At 50.2% G+C, this 12,558-nt stretch overlaps 2 protein-coding genes across 9 annotated transcripts in view; one reads left to right on the plus strand and one right to left on the minus strand.

Moving 5' to 3' along the window:
• Positions 1-8: 8 nt before the first annotated feature.
• ARV1 (ARV1 homolog, fatty acid homeostasis modulator) lies at positions 9-10,839 on the minus strand. 2 transcript variants are annotated; one of them, XM_081296964.1, is made up of 6 exons: positions 10,665-10,839; positions 8,525-8,644; positions 6,225-6,378; positions 3,213-3,437; positions 2,405-2,549; positions 9-612 (listed from the first exon to the last, which is right to left on the minus strand). In XM_081296964.1, the coding sequence occupies exons 1-5, from the start codon at positions 10,815-10,817 to the stop codon at positions 2,407-2,409; spliced, it is 795 nt and encodes a 264-aa protein (XP_081153090.1). In that variant the 5' UTR covers positions 10,818-10,839; the 3' UTR covers positions 9-612; positions 2,405-2,406. The 2 variants fall into 2 exon arrangements, with proteins under 2 accessions (XP_081153090.1, XP_081153091.1); XM_081296965.1 differs by lacking the exon at positions 9-612 and adding an exon at positions 746-1,957.
• An 84-nt stretch (positions 10,840-10,923) lies between these two features.
• The window catches only part of TTC13 (tetratricopeptide repeat domain 13), a 56,535-nt gene continuing 54,900 nt past the window's right edge, over positions 10,924-12,558 (plus strand). For 4 of the 7 annotated variants that reach the window (XM_081298050.1, XM_081298051.1, XM_081298052.1 and 1 more), the window contains exon 1: positions 10,925-11,235. In XM_081298050.1, the coding sequence (XP_081154176.1) occupies positions 10,992-11,235 (244 nt within the window). In that variant the 5' untranslated portion in view covers positions 10,925-10,991. Of the gene's footprint in view, positions 11,236-12,558 lie in introns of all 7 variants that reach the window. The other 3 variants (XM_081298047.1, XM_081298048.1, XM_081298049.1) reach the window with 1 other exon arrangement.

A 12,558-nucleotide genomic window follows, 5' to 3' on the forward strand; every position in this document is an offset into this window, starting at 1 on the left:
ATTGAAAATTTTTAAAAATTCAGTTGAAAGACTTTATTAAGAGGAAAGTGTTTCTGCTGTTTCAAGAACACAAAATATCATCATTTTAAGCCAGTAACTTAACTTTCAATTGAAAAGACATGACCACTCCAAGGGATGAAACCTTGCCCTGTGCGGGGCTCAGGAGTGGACCTTTTGGCCGGCAGGCTGGGGCACGAGGGCTTCTACTCCACATCTCCGCCTCTTATCTCTGCTTCACTTGCTCATCAGGACAGAGCTTGGCTTCGGTCCTGCCTTCCACAGATGGCAGAGGAGGGGTCCTGGAAAGGCACGTGCGGCTGACAGTCCGGGAGGGGCTGCCACAGGGCCTTCCAGAGCACCCCAAGAGAGGGCAGGGCAGCAGGAGCCTGGGTGCAGGTGGGAGATGACGTACCGCAGGACAGGGCTTCCCCAACTGTGAATCATACTGACAGTGACAAGTAGAAATACTTGTGAAATGGGACAAAATGCCAGCATTGAGTTGGTCCAGGCAGATCCTGGGAACACAGCTGCCGCGGGTGGGCAGGCACCAGTGAGCAGGAGTGCAGTCGCCCGGCGTGGCTCCTGGGGCAGCAGCCGCGCTGGAGAGCAGACCTGCAGGGGGTGGATCGCGGAGAGGAACCTCAGCGGGCAGTGCCAGGGCCTTGCCCTGTCCCAGAAGAAACCAAAAATGTGGTGCTCCTAGGTCAGCAGGAAGAGGTGATGGGAGACTGGGGGGGGGGCAGGCAATCCCTGCCTTGTGCTCTAGGAGGACTGAGGTGGCACCAGCAGGTGAAAGCCTTAGACAGGAGGCAGAGTGAGACGGGAGGGGCACTGCCTGAGGAAAGCTGTCAGGCAAGCATGATTTTGGGGGACACAGATCCCAGGGAGTTCAGTTTCAGGCTAGTTGACCTTAGGAAATGGAAGAAAGGCCCATCTGGTCATTACATAGGAGCAGTGGACAGTGCCCAGTGACCTGGCAAGAGGAAGAGCTGGCAAGGTGCCCTGGAAGGAATATGCACAGAGGTGCACATAAGAGACAGGAAGAGGACCGAGGGCAGAGCAGGCACTCAGGGCAGGAGACCTGGCAGAAGGGGAAAGGGAGGTTTGCTTCAGAAGGAGCAAGACCCTGAAGAGCAGCCAGCAGCCAGCTGCCCTGGGAAGTTTAAGGCCACGGAGTTCCCGAGACTCTGGGAGAAAAAACTTTCTTTCTTTTATTCATTTATTTTTGGTCCTAGGAATTGAATCCAGAGGCTCTTTACCACTTAGCCACATCCCGAGCTCTTTAATTTTTGAGACAGGGTCTCTTTAAATCTTGGAGGCCATCCTCAAACTTACAACAGCCCATATTAGGCTCTGGAGTGGTTGGGGTTACAGGTGTGTGTACTGTGCCTGAGAAAGCACATTTTATACAGGAGTCGTGAGCGTGGGGAAGGGGCAGGCTGAGGCCGACTGCTGGGCACAGGTAGTGGGCAGAGGAAAGACGCCCCATGGAGGAGAAGGGCAGCTGAAGCCACAGCTGCCTGCAGGAGAGGGTGAAAAGAGCAGAACAGGCGGAGACGCAGGCCACCAGATGAAGTGGGGTGTCAGGAGGGCTGCGGCAGCAGATGGTGGTCACCCGCCAGGTGGACATGATAGGACAAGGAAGGGGCAATGTACCACCTGGACTCCCCAGAAGTGTGGCATGGACATGGCTGCTCCCCAGGATGCACCTCCCAGCACCAGCCACAGATAGCCCTGGGGAGACAGGCGAGCACCTGGGCAGAGCACAAGGGCTGGCGGTGCTCTGGATGCAGAGCCCAGGCTCCCACCACCTCAGTCCTTAGCCAGAGGAGGCCGGTATGGGTGAGGGGTGCATGGCAGGGGTCAGGCCCTCCAGTGAGAGGCCCTGGAGATGCCACGAGAACAGAGGAGCAGCCAGAAGTCTGTCCGCAGAACTCCTGTGCTGAAGGGGAGCACCCTGTGTAGAAGCAGATGGTGAGGCTCACCCAGACAGCCTCCAGGAGGCCACACAATAGAGGGCAAAGGCCAGGAAGTGCTCAGGGCCAACAGCACTGCTTGGTCACTGCCTACAGGCTCTAGGTATGAGCGAACAGGGGCAGAGTAGGCCAAAAGCAGAGGAAAGGTGGAAGTGAAGGGACAAGGCAAGAAAGGCAGCGAAGAGCAGGTGGGGAGGCAGGGGACTCGCTGTGCAGGGCAGGAGAGGGCTGCAGGCAGTTGCAGAGGCTGAGCTCCAGGGCAGGCCCTGCTCTGTGAGGGCAGGACCCAAGGTAATGCAAGCAGGGACGCTGCTGTTAGGAAGAGGGCACATGGACCCGAGTGAAGGGTCCAGAGCCACGGGCTGTAGACTTGAGGTGCCCAGGTGGCGCAGGCTGCCTAGGCTGGGAAGGCCTGAGGCCGCCCGTACCTTCAGAAGTCCTGGGACTTATAGATGGCGCAGTCACTGCTGACGTCCCACTCCAGCCTCTGGAAGAGGCACACCGTGGAGCTCTCCAGCAGTAAGCCACTCAGGATGGCCAGCAGGGACAGCTTCCGGTTGATGCTCAGGGCCACTGCGAAAGAAGAGGCAGCCAACACAGTCTTAGGAGTCTCAATGACACTGGAATGTGAATTCTGTGGGTGTGAGCTGTTTGGCAAAGATGTTCTTTCATGTACACTGTTTATATTTCTCTGCTTGCTTCCTTCTCTAGCACTTCCATCAGCAAGCCTTTGAGAGAGTCGAGAGTCAGAGTCTCATCAACATTTGGAAAAACAAAAAGCAGACTCCCGGGTTCTAAAGAGAACCATAGTCTCAAGGTCACATTTGCAAGAGGGTAAGCATGATGGTAACAGCATCAGAGAACAGTCATTAAAACAGTGACAGGAAGAAGTGGAGACATGTTTCCTGGCGTGGCAGGTGCTGCCTGCTGTGGATGCCCATGCCTGGCATGCATCCTGGGGTGGCAACTGCCTGGCCTTGTTAACTCTGGCCATGCCACTCAGCCCTTGCAGTCCCGTGAACTCATTCATAAAAGTAATGCAACAAAGGCCACCCACGAGTTTCACAGGACAGGGGGAGGGCAGAGGAGGGCACCTGATCACAGTGAATGAATCCTGAGCACCCGCCTGCGCTGGCCTGCTGTGGCCCCAGAAGCAACCACAGGGTTCTGAAGGCCCAGAAGCGAGGCTTCACCTTCCCTGTGGGTGGGAGGCGGAGGAGCAGAGCAGAAGCTTACCTCTGACCGCCTGGAAGTTTGACGTCAGCACAAACACTTTGATGAGCTTAAGGCACAGAGGAGTGTAGTCATGCTCCCAGATGACAGCCGGGATCAGCAGGAGCTTCCCGTAGCTTGACAACAGCAGTGCTTTAAGCAACAAAATAAAGTGGGGCTTTCTCTTTGTTGTCCTGGGTTGTTCTGCCCACAGGAAAGTAAAAATGCCAATGAAAAAGGCAGTCTGTTCTGGGAGGAAACGAGAAATGAAAACATGTATATCCATCCAAACTACACCTCAGAACAAGCAACCCTCAATTCCAGACTATGACTAATCCCCTGAATATCTCCATCCAAACTACACCCTCAGAACAAGCAACCCTCAATTCCAAACTACAACAGATCCCCTGACTCCACAGGAATGTTTCCACAATACCAGACCCTCTTTCTCCCTGTAGCCCTGGCCTTTGTCTCTCACCTGGACAGCAGGAGCCAACAAATACATGTCAACGGACTCTAACCAAGCCTGTCAATGTCCCCTGAAAAAAAAGCAGCCTTGAGAGACAGTGGTAACCCACTCTGTGAAGGCTTCTGGGCAGGGGGAGTCAAATGGCCAAGGAAGGCTGCCAGGTCCGAGGCCTGGAGCTGCTCTGAGGCCCCTGCAAGCACTGTTTTGGTCTGTTCTCCCACTAGGCATTGACAAGACTTGGAATGTTTTGTTACCTAAATTAAAAGACTTCCTTTATTAATTTTAATAATATGTCTGAATGCAATTCCTTATACTCTAGAAAATATTCTTAAAATATGGAGTCCAGATTAGAGGAGGCAGCAGCTGCCCTGGCATCCCAGGGCCATGGGACTGCACCATCTGTCAGTCCCTGCCCAATGGGGCCTCACTTGTGTGACTGCTGTGGGTAGGACTGTTAATCTTCTGCTTACCTACCCACAAGCATTCTGAGTGGTCTGTCCTTAGCTCTCTTTTCCCCCATGAGCTGTGTTATACCTTCAGAATCAGGCTCCTTTGGAACATGTGTCATATTAAAGCAGGTTTAGATGTGTGGTGTTGCCCAAAAGTTCAAGGGTAAGAAATCGAGAGGTGAAATGATTGGGTTTTGATAGCCTTAACCCAATCAGCAAATCAATCCCCTGACAGGGATTAACTTGGTGGTGACTGAGAGCCGGCAGGCTGTGTCACTGGGGCATGCCTCCAGGGTATATGTTTTGTCCTTGTTTTTTTTTTTTTGTTTGTTTTTGTTTTTTTTTTTAAGAGTGAGAGAGAAGAGAGAGTGAGAGAGAGAATTTTTTCAATATTTATTTTTTAGTTCTCGGCGGACACAACATCTTTGTTGGTATGTGGTGCTGAGGATCGAACCCGGGCCACATGCATGCCAGGCGAGCGCGCTACCGCTTGAGCCACATCCCCAGCCCCTGTTTTGTCCTTGTTGAGCCAAGCTCTCTGCTTCCTGGAGCCATGTTCCCAGCTGCTTTCCTCGGCCACACACATCTGCCATGATGTTCTTTCTGGCTCACCTCAAGCTCTGAGGAATGGAGCTGGCTGGCTGTGGATGGAGGCCTCTGAAGTTGTAAGCCCCAAAATAAACTTTTCCTCCTCTAACTGTTCTTGTCAGGTCTTTGGGTTACAGTAGTGAAAAAGCTGACCAAAATATAAGTTGGTACTGAGAAGTGTGGTGGAAGGCTTCAGGGTGCTGAGAAGGCAGAGGGACAGGGTAGGCTCAGGAAGGTGTAGATTAGAGACAGACACTTGGGAATTCTGAGTAGGCAGATGAGAAGACCAAGGGAGTGATGATGAGGACACACAGGCCAGAAATGCAACATCGGAATGGACTGGAGACTTCATACCACTAAAATGATGTTCATTATAGCCAAAGGATTTATCTATTATTATCACTTTTAAAGTTCTTTTTGTTTTTGGAGGGGGGACCAGGAATTGAACTCAGGGGCACTCAACCACTGAGTCACATCTCCAGCAGTATTTTGTATTTTATTTAGAAACAGGGTCTCACTGAGTTGCTTAGCACCTCGTTGTTGCTGAGGCTGGCTCTGAACCTACGATCCTCCTGTCTCAGCCTCTCAAACTGCTGGGATTACAGGCATGCGATTACAGGCTTGTGCCACCGTGCCCAGCCAAAACTCTTTTTTAAAATAGGGGGTCTCACTATGTGGCCCAGGCTGCCTTGATCTCCTGGGCTCAAGTGATCTTCTGGCCTCAGTTGTCTGAGAAGCTGGGACTCTAGTTGGTGCCTGTGCCCAGCTTTAATTGAAGGATTTAGCAGCAGAGAATCATAGAAATTAGTATGAAAATAGCCAAAGAAATCAATTTCACATAATTCTGACCCTAGAAGGACAAGTCACAAACCTGATGCTGAAGAAAGAACTTTCCAAACATAAATGTGTGTGTGTGTGGGGGGCAGGTTAGCCAATTTCCCCAAGGAACAAGGCAGTTAAGTTGCAAGCTTTCCCTGTTCAATATATTGCATTAGTACTAAGCAGCTGGCTAATGCATTGGGTAATGCCAGTTTTTTAATAAAGATGGGGTTTAATAATCTTCAAATTGGATAATCAGAAATTTAAAATTACAACTTTTATCAACGTTTCAAAACATTTTATGAAACTTTCTAATATTAAATATGACTATTCCTATGCATGTTTGTTAACAAATAAGAAAGTAGGTGATTTAGATGAATTCACCTAGCAGGGTAGTGGTAGAGCTGAAAATTTAGTCTCAAGTGCTATATTAACTATCTCTCTTGCCAAGGATTAAAACCATTTGTCTTAGTTTTGTTTTTTGGTACCAGGTATTGAACCTAGGGGGGGCTTAACCACTGAGCAACATACCCAGCCCTTTTTATTTTGAGACAAGGTCTCACTAAGTTGCTTAGGGACTTGTTAAGTTGCTGAGGCTGGCTTTGAACTCCTGTCTCACCTTCTGAGCCGCTGAGATAACAGGAATGCACCACAGTGCCAAAATAGTTAAGTACTAGGTTTATAAGAATGGAAAGGTAGGCGTCTCCTTACCTAAAGAAGCAATGGCAAACATCCGATAGAAGTCCCATTCTTTGGCGTATCTGATCAAGTCATCAGGAGCAGTGTTCTGTGTTGAATCTTGAAGCTGCCACCACCTCAGGTATGCTTCGCAAAGCAAGCAAAACATGCAGAGTTTTCCATGGATCTAAAGGTCAAAGACAATGCCACTCAATCAGGTAAAGAAGCACTCAGTTATAGGCACAGCTGTAGGTTTGAAGACTGTCCCCTGTCGACCATTTTCAAATTCAGAACTGCCCAATAAAGTGGCCAGTTGTAGCTATTCTGAAAATCAGTGGCTCTTTTGTGATATTGGGGATTGAACCCAGGGGTGCTTTACCATTGAGTTACCTACCGCTGGCCTATTTTTTTTTTTTTAATAGGGTTTTGCTAATTTGTTGAGGCTGGCCTCAAACTTGCAAACCTCCTGCCTCAGACTCCCAAGTCACTAGGATTATAGGTGTGTGTTACTGTGCTCAGCAAATCAGAGGTTTGGTTTATTTATTTATTTATTTATTTTGTAGTTATAGAAGAATAGCATGCCTTTATTTTATTTTATGTGGTGTTAAGGGTCAAACCCAGTGCCTCACATGTGCCAGGGAAGCAAGCGCTCTGCCATTAGCTACAGCCCTATCCTAAATCACAGGTCCTTTTTAGGGGGTGGGGGTGCCAGAGATTGAACTCAGGGGCACTCAACCACTGAACAACACCTCCAGCCCTATTTTTTTTTGGTGGGGGTACTGGGGATTGAACCAAGGAGCACTTAACCACTGAGCCACATCCCCAGCCCTTTTTTATATTTTATTTAGAGACAGAGTTTTGCCAAGTTGCTAAGTGCCTCGTTAATCTGCTGAGGCGGCCTTTGAACTCACAATCCTCCTGCCTCAGCCTCCCAAGCAGCTAGGATTATAGGTATGCGCCACTGTGCTGGGATCCAAATCAGAGGTTCCTAATCAGCAATGGCCATTGGAATCACATAGGGAGATTTTTTTTTTCAATTTAAGAATATCAGGGCCACAGTCCTAAGTCAGAATCTTTGATACTAAAACCTAGACGTGTATATTTTATAGCAATTCTTAGGGGAACTCTAACATATACATAAGAATCATTGATTTAAATAGCTCACCATTTGTTACATTTTTGACACAAAATTTATGTGACCCACATATAGGTGCAGACAACAGTCAGAGAATACATTTAATCTGAAGGTTCCAAGCAGCACATAAGGAACTGTTGGTCTAAACATGAACTAAAAAAAAAAAAAAAAAAAAAAAAAAAAAAAGCCTCTTGATGGATGAATACAAATCAATACTGAAAGAAAACGGTTAAAAGGAAAACTAAGCTGAATGTCTGATGGTCAACAGGGACTACTGAGTAGTAAGAACTGCCCCCTCCCGGCTCCTCCTAGGAATCGAGCCTCTGCCCCTATGCCAACCAGTGTGACCCATGCTTGAGTCCAGCATGTTTGGAGGCTCTCAATGGGCACAGGGATGCCTGGAACCCCTGGGGAGCTGTGACCACGCAGATGCTAGGAGGCCTTGAAATGTTTCCCTTTCCACTGGCCAACAGATGGTCCTAGATGTGCAGCCGAGGCTGAGAATCAATGCTCTGGTGACTCAGCTATGGGATGGGGCAGGGATAAATCAATTGTTAATATCTACCTTAGGGCAAATTTAGGGTTGCTAAATCAAGTAAATGAAAATATAGGACACCCAGTTAAATTTAGGTTTCATATACACAACAAATAATTTGTACAAGTGTGTTCCATGCAACATTTGGTACATACTTTTCTTTGTTTTTCTGATTTTCAAAGGTACTGAGTGTCCTGTATTTTACCCATCAATCCTACTCAAACTACTCATGCATTTACCATGCAATACATTAGATTATGTTTTGAAAACTACTTTAAAAGTTAGGACTTTCCTAACAACTCAGTGTTGTTATTCACCTCATACATTTTCTTAGTGTGAAATGGAACAAATTATGTTTTTCATAGTTTTCTTTTAATGTTTGTTTATTTCTCTTAGGTATGATTCTTTCCCTACCCAGCTGTTTGATTTCATTCTGTTGAGAACCCATTCAATAGGTAGCCCACTGAAGAGCCATCACAACTAATTGTTTGAATCCTGCCAGTGGCCAAAGCTCACACCATGCAGTGCATCCACATCTGTTAATTCTAGAAATTTCCAGCCATTGTGAGAAAAGATCCATACTCCAGTCAGAATTTCTTACACTTTAGTCTTTCAAAATTCAAAAGCATCACCAAGTAACATTAAAAAACTTCCACAACTCACATTTATTTTGGTATTGAAAAGTATATGTCTGTAGGCCTGGGCTTTGCACAAAATAGCATTGATCAAGATGATAACAGGATCATATTCAATGTATTTGTCTACAGGTTTTTGGCAGGATTTCTGAAATAACACAAGATAATGTTAGAACAAGCAAATTTATACATTCAGAAATCTTAGTGGACTTTTAAACTTGTAGAGCAATAAGGCCACATCCATATTTAGGTATACTTCCATTCAGATAAAAATGTTCCTATATGTAAGACGTGGCTTTACAAGGGACTAAATATAAGTTTCTAGGCAAGAAATATGAATTTTAACATCATATTTGGGAAGCTAAAAGATAGTCAACTTAAAGGCTAATTCCCAGAAGATTCTACTTTCAATTCTACCTTTGATCTATAGGAATTGTTAAAAGACAACCCTATAGTGTCCTTCACTGATCGACTGTTGCCATTGGCTTGATGGCCCCAGTGTTGTGGTCCTGAAACATGATTTGGAGAAGGGTGTTCAGCCATGGTCTCACTCCAGGCTGCGCAGCTCCCTTTGCCATCTCTACTGTAGCAGAGAGCCTATGTTCCTTCCTGTTCTCAGTGCTGACAAGGAATACCCAGGCTTCCCCGGGCCCGTTGGCTCAGGATTCTTGGCATGGTGTCCTGTTCTTTACTCAGCTTCTGAGAAGAGGGGTGTGTGGCCTGGGCCTAGGTCACCAATCACTGCTTTCTTGGGTCCATAGCATGTGCTGCTAAATGGCCTTCCACAAAGATCACCAGGTTCAATAGAGTTGGGTTCTCTGGACACCTGACTACAATGTAGTCACATCCAGTACCAGCAGAACATGGACTTGTGATGCAGTGCTAATTACAAAGCTATGTCAGTGCTACAATTCACTGCAAAAAGACTGGTGGCTACAATTCAAATGAGACATTTTGAAACTCTGACTAGATAAAACAGAAATGGAAGGAGAAGCAACTAGTATACAAACACACTGGGATGACCTTTTAGTTACACCAAAACACTAGAAGATTATTAATCCTATGCTTCAATACGAACTTGGATTCAATTCCAATTTGAAGAGCTTCTCTACTTCATTCATGTCATTACAGGAAATAGGCTTGTTTGTCCAATCCCCAAGTAAATCAGCAAGGAAGATGTGCCACTCCCCAAACTCAAATCCAACCAATGAAACAGAGGCCAGGAAGTCATAGTGAACGAATGAATGAATGATTTTATGGGGCTGGAGACTGAACCCAGGACCTAGCACATGCTGGAGGGGTGCCATACGACTGAGCTACAATCCTAACCCTTTTAAACACTTTACTTAGAGACAGTTTTGCTAAGTTGTCCAGGGTGGCCAGGAATTTGCATTGCTTCTGCCTCTGCCATCCTCAAGGACCTGGGATTACAGGCACAGGCCACTGTGCCTGGCAGGAGTTCATATTTCTGCGGCTCTCTACATGAGCAAAGAGTGTCAGCTTTAAACAGAAGCTAGAGTTGACAACCCCAGATTCACAGGCAAGGCTCTCTCAGACCCCTCCCATGCTATTCCTGCGGAGCACATGTCCTCCCTTCATGGTGGAATGCTCCTGCATTTCTAAATGGGTCCCTGCCTGTCCTTCAGAAGTTCTCTAAACCCCATCTTTAGAAGTAGGCCAGCAGACACCAGCAGCAGGCGGCACAAGCTCCTGCTCCTAGTGCACCCACTCCTTCAAGCGACAGTCACTCTGAGAGCGGCTGTGCGTTCCTAGCAAGAGCTCCTTCTCAGTCACTCTGAGATCAGCCACATCCAAGACGCCGGACGACCTGGGGCCACTGTCTCTAGCCCCCAGGACCTTAGAGTTTGCCAGGGGAAGACAAGCATACCCCCCATGACAGGGGGCCCAGAAAGGGCAGCGCCCAGCGCCACCCTACTTGCGTGGCCGTCCACCTCCCCATCGCAGCCGCCGACCAACGGGGCTACAGCGTCAGAGCTCACTCGCCCTCGCTCGCCCTCCAGCACTGGCCTTTCCCCAAGTGCTGCCACCCCACCCGCCACTCAAGTGGAACGTCCTCCGGGTCCTCCAGGCACTGCCGAAGGCGCGCGCTGGCCTGACGGAGTCTGCGTCCCCGACCCGAGGCCCCGCCGCCGCCCGGCCGCGCTCACGCAGATGGTGATCTTCAGAACGCCGTGGCGGTAGTCCCGGTACAGCTCCCGCGCCTCCTCGTTGCACTCGATGCAGCGGTACCGACAGGGGCCTAAGACGGCGCCCCCCGCGCCCTTGGCCGGCCGCGGACCGCTGCGCCCGCCCGTTCCCATGGCCACGGGTGCCCTTCCGGTCCCGGGCGGAAGTCACGACGCCGCTCCGGAAGTCCGCAGAATCTATGCGCATGCGCGGGCTGGGGCGCGCGGCCGCGAGTACCACTCGCGGCGGGTGAGGCCGCGGCGCCGCGCCCACCCGCACGGCGCGCCGCGCCTGCGCCGTGCGCGAAGATGGCACCTGCCGGCCGCGGCTGCGGCTGCCGGGTCGGCGCGGGGGCCCGGGTGCAGCCGCCGCCGCTGTTGCCGCTGCTGCTGCTGTTGCTGGCGGGGCTGGGCTGCGCGCGGGCTACAGAGCACTACTCGCCGCTGTCCCTGCTCAAGCAGGAGCTGCAGCACCGGCAGCAGCAGGACGCCGCGGCGGGCGGCGGCTGCCCGCAGTCGGGGGACTGGACGGACCAGTACCCGGCTGAGTGCGGTGAGTGGGCCCGCTGTGGTGACGCCCTCGGGCTGCGGGGGTGAGGGAAGAGAGAAGGTGGGCGGTGGGGGAAAGGGAGAAGGCGGGCGACGGCGTGGGGAGGGAGAAGGAGGGGGGAAGGGAAGAAGGCGGCCTGCGGGAGGAGAAGGCGGGCGGCGGGGAGGGAGGAGGCGGGTGGAGGAGGGCCTGGAGAAGGCGGGCGATGTGGAGGGAGGAGGCGGCGAGGGGCGAGGGCGACTCGTGGACGTGGACGCGGACACCTCCTGAGGGAGCCCGCCGGCTGCAGTCTGGTGTCCAGGTCTTCTCCCTACGAGTTCCACCTGGGAGAAGGAAGGGCAGGCCCCTTGCATCTGCGCGGACACCCAGTTCTGTGCCTGCCCGGTGGCTCCCACCGGTAAATGACCTGGGGCCTCTGCGGGCCGCGCGTTGCCGCTGGACGGTTCATTCATTGAAGTCGGGCTGTTGGTATCCCAGGCCACAGCCTCTGGGCGTAACATGCACATATGCATTTTTTTTTTTTGTTCCGAATTCTGTAGTGTCTTTCCCCTTTGAGCCCTTCTTTCCCCTCTGCTGTGTGTGGGCTCCCTTGTGGCTTGCCTTGGGAAGGGCATAGGTCTCCTAGGCTCATTAGGACCTGACTGGTTGCTTTTAAGGCTCCACAAGGTTGTTTAACAACTTGTACCTGCAAAGACAATATCTGTTTTATTGAGATGTCAAGATCAGATGTCTGATTTCCTTTTGGCATAATCTGACTTCCTGGAGGAATTCTCACTGAGGGCGTGTGACTTCTTTATAGTATAAATACTGGTAACTCACAGGACCAGTGTTATATAGAAAAGGAATGGCCATTACCGGTGTCACTGTGATCTGAGTGCTCTTGTGCACACCATGTGCACCCTCACTGGAGACTGTCTGGACACTGGGTTTTGTTTTCCACAAATGGGGAACAGCTAAGGAAGGTAGCAGTGTGCAGGTGCTGTCCTTAGCTCTTAGTCTGCAGGCCTCCTGTGTTAGTCTATCAGAAAAGCCGTGGCTGCCTCATTGAATGGTAGCTTCTCTGCTCAGGTGGAGAAGCCAAGGCACAGTGGAAGTGTGAGTTCCCTGAGGTCTAGCTGGTAGGAGGAGCTGTCCACTAGGCCTGATGCCTGTTTTTGTCTTGGCTGCTGATTGGTTGTATGTAGGAAGGCACATCAGTAGTGTTCTCCAGCCTGTCAGTCATCAGTTTGCTTTTCCTCTCCCTCTTGGAGGCCTGTGATACACACTGGCTGAAGAGAGTTGGTTGGTGGCACTGGCTTAGATGGCTCACTTTGTCCAGCAGCATCA

The sequence above is a fragment of the Spermophilus citellus genome (genome assembly GCF_964194105.1).
Source record: "Spermophilus citellus genome assembly, chromosome: 6".
Classification (NCBI taxonomy): Eukaryota; Metazoa; Chordata; class Mammalia; order Rodentia; family Sciuridae; genus Spermophilus; species Spermophilus citellus.

What these genes read in the sequence shown, in the direction of transcription:
- ARV1 (XM_081296964.1), bottom strand. Translation starts at nt 10,817, where the DNA reads ATGGGAACGGGCGGGCGCAGCGGTCCGCGGCCGGCCAAGGGCGCGGGG. An exon ending in TTTTCAATACCAAAATAAAT is followed by an intron (nt 6,379 to 8,524) that starts GTGAGTTGTGGA and finishes TTTGACCTTTAG; the next exon opens with ATCCATGGAAAACTCTGCAT. An exon ending in AAACTTCCAGGCGGTCAGAG is followed by an intron (nt 2,550 to 3,212) that starts GTAAGCTTCTGC and finishes CTTCTTTCGCAG; the next exon opens with TGGCCCTGAGCATCAACCGG.